Source organism: Hypomesus nipponensis, chromosome 27 (genome assembly GCF_054491055.1).
Source record: "Hypomesus nipponensis isolate SF chromosome 27, ASM5449105v1, whole genome shotgun sequence".
Classification (NCBI taxonomy): Eukaryota; Metazoa; Chordata; class Actinopteri; order Osmeriformes; family Osmeridae; genus Hypomesus; species Hypomesus nipponensis.
In genome coordinates this window covers 3434237-3444506 of record NC_140387.1, presented here as the reverse complement: position 1 = coordinate 3444506, position 10270 = coordinate 3434237, and the positions used below count along the sequence as shown (strand labels likewise).

Genomic DNA, 10270 nt, shown 5'->3' with positions numbered 1-10270 from the left:
ACACGCTCAACATTTATTCACGGAAATACAGTATATTTAATTCAATGTGTTGTTTTACTTTGCTATCCATGTGCTGGTTCTGCAGTATTGACATAGGCCTTTCAAGATTGATCTATAGGAAGCCTACTATGCAATGTTGTCTGAATGAATTGCTTACATTGTAGGCTATGAAAGGCACACAAGATGTTATCAAACAGTTTTTTTTTCTTCCCTCTTCTCCGAGTGAAACAATTGAAAGTCTATTTACTTGGAAATATCACATCATCCTCCGTGGAAAAAAAGAAAGCCTGTCATTTGCTCACTGTATTAGATTTAGAATTTAATATTTGATCAGTTTTACTGCAAATTTCCCACATTTGGTCGCCTACCCTGGAAGCCTAGTAGTAGCCTATTATCGTGTCTTGGATCGTCCTTCTGGTCGTTCCCTTGGTTAAATATGACCTGGCGCAACGAGAGGAGTCATTCACTTTTGTTTGTACAGCAGTAAAAGCCCCGAGCTATTGAAAAGTCGTAAAATGAAGCGCGCAATCAATCATTGCGCAACGGTTCAGTTCTGACCGAGCGAAGAACACCAAACAATGTAATGATTTCAAATGATCGTTATGGTTTCAGCGCGCAACAAGAGCCAGGCTAAACTGACACAGACCAAATTCCAACACCTTTAGAAATAATATAAAGAGGAATTAAGAAATACCCGGAATATAGTCAGTCATTCCTTTAAAACGTTGAAGAAGATCAACAGACCCAGACCTCTTAAATTGCACATGTTTTCTTGACTTCGGAGCTTTAATCCACGTTCGGATGTGAAAACACACAGGACTGGCAATTGTTTCCAAATTGAATCTGCACTCTTCTTCATTTCCTCATGTTCAGCTACCGCCATAACAAGCAGACTTCCCTATAGCGCATACAGAATTGCCACTGACCCTGATGTCTCCTCTCCCGCTTCCCGGCGATCTTGCCACCAGATTGCCAACAAATAGAAGATGAGACAGACAGATACAGAAAAGACCCAAAAGTGCCCGAAGTTTACGCTCGGACGCGTCCTTTGTGCCACTTTAGAAAGGACCATTCACTCCATAACAAATGAACTGGCTTCACAAAACGTTCCAACATCTGTCTGGGGCCTGTTAGATTTTTGTGTCCTTATATATTTTGGGAACCTGGTGTGACAAGAAGCTATTGTTCTAATTAGTGTAATGATGGTTTATTTAGTGACTACATTAGCGACTTGTTTATTATTATTTGCCTGACTCAAAATGAAAACCTTAATTTGGACAGATTGGATCAAAAATCAATACCATGGAAGCAATTGCCTTGCTGAAAGTGTTTAAAGCGTGATTATGTTTGCCTGTGTATAGTGACATTTTACATTGCACGCCTTCTGTGGCATGTCTCCCTCCGTCACATGGAGAACATCCACGGCTCGTGTTCTGCCCAACTCTGTTTCCACTTTCTTCCGAATTATGCACTCAATTTGCTCAAATATCATTTACAATTCCCCCACTGGCATGACAATTGAGACTAAACAGAAGTAAATCAACTCTAATTTATACAGACTTTACTATAATAATAGATTTGGCACTAATTACATAAAAGCCTAATGATCTTGAAAATTACTCTGGTTAGAAATATATCGCCAATCTAAACTTTGTTGTTGACTGGCTGGAAAATCAGGCCTACATTAGAAGAGGTTCGCTTCGTTTCAATAAAGAAAAACTTCAACACATTTAAACATTTCCCATAATCCAAATCACTGACCCAGTTATAGCATACAAAGTGGCCTTACTTGGCCTGTGTTAAGAACTAGTTTATACTGCCTTAGTCACGTTTGACAGTCAATTGTGAATGAAAATTATGTTGGAATATAAACTCTAATGTGCGTATTTACCACATGTTCAAGGCTGGGACCAAGACGGATGCACAGACAGCACGTACAATTAAACAAATATTGTGGTAATCTAAACTACGATTTCTCAAATGGGCTAAAGCTTTCGCAGATATTAAATCAGGTGATTTTATTGGATATAATTTGGAGTTGAAATCAACCCCAATTATAGAAATGAGGAGAAATGAACATGTGAATGTGGTTGGATTGGAACATTTGAGTGGCTGGCTTATGTGTGGGTCTTGCAGGTGGCTGACATATCTCGGGCTTCAATTCTGATTGGTCGTCGTTTGAAGAAGCTCATGGGTTCATTCAGTTGTTAAGCGCCTCCCCGTTTCTCTAAAGGACATTATAATGCAAGGAACCTCCTTTTTAACCACAAACCGAATTTGCTTTCATTTAGGCTATATATATTTTTTAAATAGGTTAAAGTCATAGAGATTTTTTTGGAATAGCATTTCGCCCTGGAGCGGTGCGCAATGCTATCTCATGCCGACCTCCTGGATGCTCGCCTCGGTGAGTTATCATCGCCAAACTCCGGTCTTCAACTCTACTGTAAGCTGGAGACACTTCTAATCTAAATCAAGCAGAGAAAATTGACAATTTGTTTCTTATTTTATCTTAATGTGATTTAAGTGAGCCAATTCATTGGGAAAGTAATTATTATTATTATATTACTGCGTAATTTGATTTAACCATTTTCTAAAAATATTGATGTGATCAAAGGAAATTAAATAGCTTGTATTTAAGAGGACTTACAGCGTGTTTGATGTGGTGAATATGATTTTTTGAATTGTATTTTCGTGTCTGGGTGATTTATAATGTATTTAACTAGCCGAATTGAATGTCTGACTTTAGCATGTTCAGTGATTTGGAGAATCGTCTATTAAAACAAAAAACTCTCCACGCGCCTGTTGTTTTATTGTGACATGTTAGTATCACTTTTGATAGCATTGACAAACTAAATTAAAAATGTAACACTTTTCCTTCCCTACAGCCTGTAGTTATGTTTATGTTGGATGCATTTGACTGAAATCTAACGTGGCGCTTTTTATATTCAGGGATGAAGGATGCTGCGGCAGAGCTTTTAGGCCACAGGGAGTCTCTGAAGTGCCGGCTTGGTGGTGGAGGACCTGACCCTGGCCACTCCGGCGATCTAGCTCCGGGCTCCGACGCTGTGGAAGGGACGACAATGCTCCCGGGAGATGATATCAACAATGGACCCAACCCTTCCGGGGTGCAGGTCAACACTAAAGAGCAGGAGAAACAGCAGCAACAGCAAAATAATTCCAACCAATCTGCAAATCAGCAAAGTCAGAAACAGAAGCGGCACCGGACCCGGTTCACTCCGGCCCAACTTAACGAACTGGAGCGCAGCTTCGCCAAAACACATTATCCAGACATCTTTATGAGAGAGGAACTGGCCCTTCGAATTGGTTTGACGGAATCTCGTGTGCAGGTATGTCTGATAATGTTGTGCGGTGACACAATTGAAGAAAGATGCATATAGAATAAAAGCTCAACTGAGTCCTGTTTAAGACCTCATAGCGATAGTGTGTAGAAGGTGTTGATATTGCGGCCTTGTTAATTCTGGGGGGAAAGCTGTTATTTGTCTCAAATCTGTACTACAAACACAGAAAACATGAAAAAATATGTCGCTAGAAATGACCATAATTTGAAATTGTTGGCCGTTTGAAATGTAAAACATTTAAATTCCTTAAATATGCCATAACGTCAGAATTCTGGATTCAACTCGAAATTAATAGGCCTACACCTCGAAAACGAAGAACCTCAAAACACTTCTTACGATAGCAATAGCCTACTGTTATTTATTTATTCATTTAAATATCAGCTACATCAGGAAATAATTTTGTTTTTAATTGTAGGCCTAGGCAATTCTTACTGGAATGTGGGTGTATTTTTGTTAAGTCAAATTGTGTGCTTTTCCGATTCAACCGAGAAAACGAGCTCTCCAAGGTGCTGAAATGAACACAAATAGTGCTCTCGCAAAAGCAAATCATATAGTCCCAATTATGGACTATATAACTGGGTTACTTTCAAACTGCAGGCTAGAAACCGAAGGCTGTTGTCTTGAACTATGGATACATTGCAAATTTAATAGATTTAAATTAATGTGCTATAGCTTTAGGCTAGCCACCAAAATGCTATCTCATTTTAAATATATTTACTTGCCTTTGTTTTGTATTTGTATGAAACGTTAAATTTAGCCACCATTTAACGTGCTATAAAACAACATGTATCTTCCGTTTACATACCGTTTATTTGAGTCATGGTCCATGTCAAAAGCAGTCTGGTTAACATGATCATATTTACGTTAACCAAAAGCTTATGTAGGCCTACGGATAATAGGCTACAAATAAGCTAATAGATTTATTTGGGAAAAACACTTTAAAAGGAACTTTAGGCTTGTTGTATATATTTTCTTAAATCTAATAAGGCTTCTTCCCTTCCTTGATGATTTACTGATGTCCTTGCATACAATTCCTGGATTTTGAAGAAAAAAAACATCAGGCTAGACGCGTTTCAGATTTGTTTACAACACCATAATGCATCTCAATGCAATTATAATGCTTCTGCAGTTGCATGAAAAAGGTGAACCAGTATTTAGACCAGATTTAATCTTCCGTCGAAATACAAAATTCATCAGAATAGCAAACGTACATTTTTGCTAAGGAAGGAATGGCCCAACATTACAGTTAGGCTATTTCTCAGCAACTAATTTTCTTAATACCATCCCTTACAATTTACATAATTATTAAGTTGACAGTAAGGCCTACTGAAACAAAAAATTTACAATCAAAAGACTTTCAAAATTATTGATAACCAGGGCGTTTTATTAAGTGGCAATAAAAATTCAGCTGAGTCTTCCAAATGTGAAATTGCTGTGATGACCATCATTACCATATGCATCAACTACGTCTTAATATAACGTTTACATTTAATGACCTATAGCCAATAGTAAAATGACCTGCGTCTATAATCATGATGTCAAATTTCCGGGTAGAGATCATTCGAATGTTTCAAATGAGAGGCGCGGTTCTCTTGTGAAATGGGCTTGCCTGTATACCACGTCTTAATAGTGGAGGCATTGAGAGTGTACTCTGTCTTTTAAACAGAATGAGAAATTGCGTTTTCTTTCCTTTGAAGTGTAATGCATTTGAGGCCGGATTTCATGGCTGGCTGCTCAGGGGGAGAAAGAGAGTGAGATTGGGGCTCTTAATACGAGGCCCCAGTTTCTCAACCAAATCTTCACATTAATCATCGGCAGCGTATATGGCTACTATGAGATCTATATATAGCATAAACTGTCAAGGACCAGCGAAATAAACACTGCCTGCACATTTACAGCCGATGACCCGTTTCTTCAACGTTATTTCGTTATTTTAGTGCACAGGCGACTAAAACCATAGTTTAGTATCACAAGTCAATTACAACATGTGTAGACATGTATGTAGCTTACTTATTTATGTAGGCCTATTTTGACGCTCGAAGACCTAACTCTTCTTGCATGTGCAGTATTATGTGACATCTAAATCCAGAGGGGCTTGATAAACAACACGAGTACAGAGACAAAAGAGTACGGCTAGGACAGTGATGATAATGTCTTTCTTCGTCTGTCACCAGGTCTGGTTCCAGAACCGTCGCGCCAAGTGGAAGAAGCGCAAGAAGACGACCAATGTTTTCCGTTCTCCCGGGACTCTGTTACCGACACACCATGGGCTCCCACAGTTTCCCTCCGCGGCAGCGGCCGCCGCGGCCATGAATGACAGCCTCTGCTCTTTCCACGCTAACGATACACGCTGGGCAACGGCAGGGATGCCCGGAGTCTCCCAGCTTCAGTTACCACCCTCCCTCGGCCGTCAACAGGCCATGGCGCAGTCGCTGTCCCAGTGCAGTCTGGGCGCCGGGCCACCACCCAATTCCATGGGTCTGGCCAACATGTCCTCAAACGGCTCCGGGCTCCAGTCACACCTCTACCAGCCCTCTTTCCCCGGGATGGTGCCATCCTCACTCTCCGGTCCGACCAACGTGACCGGGTCGCCCCAGCTGTGTAGTTCCCCGGACAGTGACGTCTGGAGAGGGACAAGCATCGCCTCGCTGCGCCGCAAAGCGCTGGAGCACACAGTATCCATGAGTTTTACTTAGTAAATGACTCCGTATCCTTCCCTTAATTGTCTTTTAATGTTTTTTTTTGTGTGTTTAACACATCCAGCCTAGCAAATAGGCTACCAAACAAGGATGTAAATATATCTAAGTAAAACCCAGAAAAAGTAAATACCTCCATAAGTTTGGCAATCAGAACAATTAGGGACATAAGTTAATTGTTCTCTAAATGGGTATGTGCCCACTAAATAAACCTGGTTTTCATAATTTGCATGTATTTACAATAGTCCTAGCCTACATAATTTATATATGTATTGACTTTCGGTTAGGCTAGTACAGGCTATTTATTTATCTATTTATTTATGTATTTAAGTTATTTATTCAACCATAACTGTCATTGCCCTTAACTGTATTGCATAGGGCTTCTATTGATGTTTGGTTTGGCGACTATTCCGGTATCCACAGGAGAAAATTTCATTGTAGCTTAACCCGCTGAAGTTGGCGATACAACCGTTTTCAAAGTCACCAGCTGCACAGCATGAACCAAGATGGGCCAAAGGCATGCGCTGTGCACGCACAAATTTTAGACACTTGGAAGTTTTTGAGTAAAAAAATCATCATCCAATGGAAAAAAGGAGCCGAATGATCTGGAATGAACAGGAATCGCAAGAACAAGGAAAATAACTTGACTGCATGTGCTGGCCAAGGCAAATTCACGGAAATACTATAAATAAGACAAGAAAACCGACTTTAATATAATCTGTTATATAGGATGTTTTGTGTAGAGGAAGCATTCTTGTTCCCATTTGGTCAGTTTGTGATATGTTCTAAATTATCGTCTGTGCTTATTATCAAAACTGAATTTCTTAAATGTTTGATCTTATACTGAACAAACCATTTCCTTTCATGGACTTGTTTATATCAATTGACTGTAAATTAACAAATAAAACCATTTTCAATATGTCACATGATGAATCACAACCCTTTTTTCTTCAGATAACTAGTGACATAGTCGACTTAAAACGCTATTGATGCAGCAGACAAATATGGGCCCTTTTGTCTATCCAATGCAATGAGTAAGTAGGCTAAACGTTCATTCTTCTTCCGGTGTAAATTATTATTTAAATGTCATATATTACCTAATTTAACGCGTTTATAAACAAGGAAATGTGGACATGGGCAAGTTATAAGTCGTGTATAGGCTTAAAGTAGGGATATTACGTTCTAAGGATATCTTTTTCGTAACAGAAAAGCGTATAGCAGAAAGTGCTCACTATCCTATTTCCCGCTTATTCAGTTGACGGGGCGACCTTAAACTTGATGGATACTGCGCCTGTTTAACGTTGATTGTAAAGGCCTATATTTTTGGTTGTCATGTCAATCCCTATCACGGGTTCATCTATCACCAACAGTTGGAGCAATCTCGTGTGTATCAACACATGTCCACGAGGATAATCTTTCCAACAAAACGGCGACGAGCACTAACTCGTGTACAGCAGCATCCTTTACCCATTCTACACTGTCATGACCATCAAACAGAGGAGTGAGGCATTAAACTATCTCCTCTCATCGTCAGGGTCATATGGCCTGCCATGTATGTCTTAAGGACAGGTTTCCGTTTTGTAGGCCAGTTCTGATAGCTGAACCACTCATCTTTATGACCGTATGTGCTTATTACAATGTACGTTAGACCGAGGAGAACGTAGAGAACGAGACTGGAGAAAACCTGGTCATCATCCTCTTAGTAAAATAGTTTGTTCTAGCATGAGAAGATAAATATTGTTTCCGCGGCTTGTCATCCTTACATGATTTTACGTCAGCTAAATCCTTGTTCAGCAATGACCCTTCCGTGTCGTACCAGGGTGTCTGACTGGATATACACAATAGGCTCGTGGACGCATACTATTATCACGAGACTGAGAGGACTACATTCTGATATGAAGGCAGCATACGATCTAAAACAGGGGTATTTAATCACCTAGATTGAGGTTCGTACCACCCATTTCAAAGTTTAATCTGAAACTGATTTGAGATATTAGGATTAAGTCGCGATTGTTCAAATCTTTTGACGTCCCACTCACCGTCCTAAAATGAATTTAGGAACAAAACAGGCTCTTGGTAGTTAAATGAGCACCTATGTGTGAGCGAGCCTGGGATGGTTCATACATGTTTATATTCATAAAGTATCATGAGAGATCAGGAGGGTGGAGGAGCATAGTGATAACCATTTTTTTGTAGTGTTGGCGACAGATGCGAAATAATATTACATAAATGTAATAATTTGTTTCACTATCACCCAGGTTAATTAGTTTGTGGAAACGGGTAACCCATTTCTCATTGGGTAATTTGTCACACTCTGACGAGGTAGCCAATCAGTGACCCTGCTGTTGGTGGGATCATTTCTCCCAGAATGCTGTGCAGAGACTGTGTCGCAGAAAATGTGGGAGCAAGCCAATGTTTACCTCCTATTTATTTCACACAAATAAATGAAATCAGTCAATAAACCATCCAAGGGTGAATATGGCTTTCTCTGTCCCGGATTATGAATGAGAGCTCATTAATTTTCCCAGGCTGTGTGTGTGTGGTTGTGTGTGTGTTTGTACATGCGAATAGCGTGGAAGCATTTGTGTGTGTACACGTGTGTCCTTGTTATTGTACTACAAAAAAGAATGTCTCTGAGTGTGTGTGTGTGTCTGAGGTGGTCGTGGTGGTGGTATAAACGGCTCACAGAAATATATTTCAAAACACAACTACTGCTAAAAGACTGGAGGTACGACAACACAACAACTAAAGCTGCCTTTTTGACATCCTACATTTTGTTTTGGACCAGTACTCAGTGTCTCCTGACAGTATGACTGTATAGCTGTAAAATGCTTTAAAGTTGGTCTAAAACAGAGGTCCTTTTTCGGCACAGCTACAGTGACTTAGTGGAATGTTAGATTTGGTATTCTATATCATAACTCTGAAGTAGAAAATCTTCACTTGTGTGGTGCCCAAATGCCTCACTGGGTAGGGGGAGCAGGGTTCGAAGTACGGGGGGGGATGGGGGGGGGATTAACCCCCCTGATTAAGACTTGGTCCCCTGGAAAAAAAGGTAAAAACAACTGGTCGGGGAGGTCGATACATTTATATATCGTTCATGCCTGTAATCGTAAATATTACTTTACGCCCTGGAGAAGAAGTTGACCCCCCCCCCCTCCCCATTGTCATTGTATAATTCGCACCCTGAGGGAGAGTACCATATGAACCAAGGCCCTTATGTAGCTTTGGGTTCGATTCCAGCTTGGTTCATTTCTGTATTCCTCTCCCTGTCACCCCTCTACCTTTTCTATCCAACTGTGTCTGTCCAATAATGCTGAAAAAGGCCCACAAAAATTATCTTAAGAAGAAGAAGAAAATCCACACACTCAATGCCCATCTCTTACCAGTTGCGGTTTGCTCTGCACAATCACACCATATGCATCTTTCAGCAGCTCCTGAGTTATTGAGGAGAGGCGTAATGTCGTTTGACAGACAAAATCAAGGAGTATCTTGGTGATTGTTGTTCCAGATGGTGGTGAGGAATTCCATTTGAAGGTTTTATTAATTTCAGTTTAAGTAGGGAGGCTAGCTGAGGCTGCCTTTGGGCTGTTCTGACGAGACTGACTGACATCTCAGAGCACTCCTCATCCGTCATCGTTTGAGAATGTCTTAATTATATTACATGCAAATGAAGAGATTAGATTTTTGCCCATTATCTATCCATAATAGAAAATGAACAGCGCATTAGCAGGTCACTGAGATTGGGAGTGAAGGAGTGAGAGAAAAAGAGTCTGAAAGCGACTGACAGACGGACAAACAGCAGTACCAAGGTACGCTCTGAACGTTTGGTTCATATTAAGTTACTTGAACGCAGCTCTAGGGCCGCACATAATTAACCTATGATGACTAGTACACAGCAATTAAAGTCATGCTCATGTGACAAATCAAAGTGACAGAAGCTCTGATGTGGCCGTGCGTGCTCTGCTCTTAAAGGCTCTGAGTCACACCACCGCAGCATCGCCCCATAGGAATCACAGGTCTCTGTGTGTGTAGGAAGTTCCTACTTTGTGAAAACCCTGTCCTTCTCACTCCATAGTCAATATGTAGTATTCCATCAGAGGTTTTTTTCTTCCAATTGTCATTGTGTGTCACTATAAGGCACAAACACAAATTCAAAATGTCTGATCTGTGACACTCTGGAATAAAACAATAACAAAAGCAACCAAAGACAAAACG

The 10270-nt window shown here is 40.4% G+C and overlaps 1 protein-coding gene across 3 annotated transcripts; it reads left to right on the top strand.

The window, feature by feature from the left end:
- Positions 1-2367: 2367 nt before the first annotated feature.
- otpa (orthopedia homeobox a) lies at positions 2368-6055 on the top strand. 3 transcript variants are annotated; one of them, XM_084693982.1, is made up of 3 exons: positions 2368-2404; positions 2950-3347; positions 5534-6055. In XM_084693982.1, the coding sequence occupies exons 1-3, from the start codon at positions 2368-2370 to the stop codon at positions 6053-6055; spliced, it is 957 nt and encodes a 318-aa protein (XP_084550108.1). The 3 variants fall into 3 exon arrangements, with proteins under 3 accessions (XP_084550108.1, XP_084550107.1, XP_084550106.1); XM_084693981.1 differs by having other exon boundaries at positions 2368-2443; XM_084693980.1 differs by having other exon boundaries at positions 2368-2444; positions 2945-3347.
- Positions 6056-10270: the final 4215 nt, after the last annotated feature.

Coding starts and splice junctions, on each gene's coding strand:
- otpa (XM_084693980.1), top strand. CDS start 2,368: ATGCTATCTCATGCCGACCTCCTGGATGCTCGCCTCGGTGAGTTATCA. Junction 2,445..2,944: donor TCCGGTCTTCAACTCTACTG/TAAGCTGGAGAC, acceptor GCGCTTTTTATA/TTCAGGGATGAAGGATGCTG. Junction 3,348..5,533: donor TGACGGAATCTCGTGTGCAG/GTATGTCTGATA, acceptor GTCTGTCACCAG/GTCTGGTTCCAGAACCGTCG.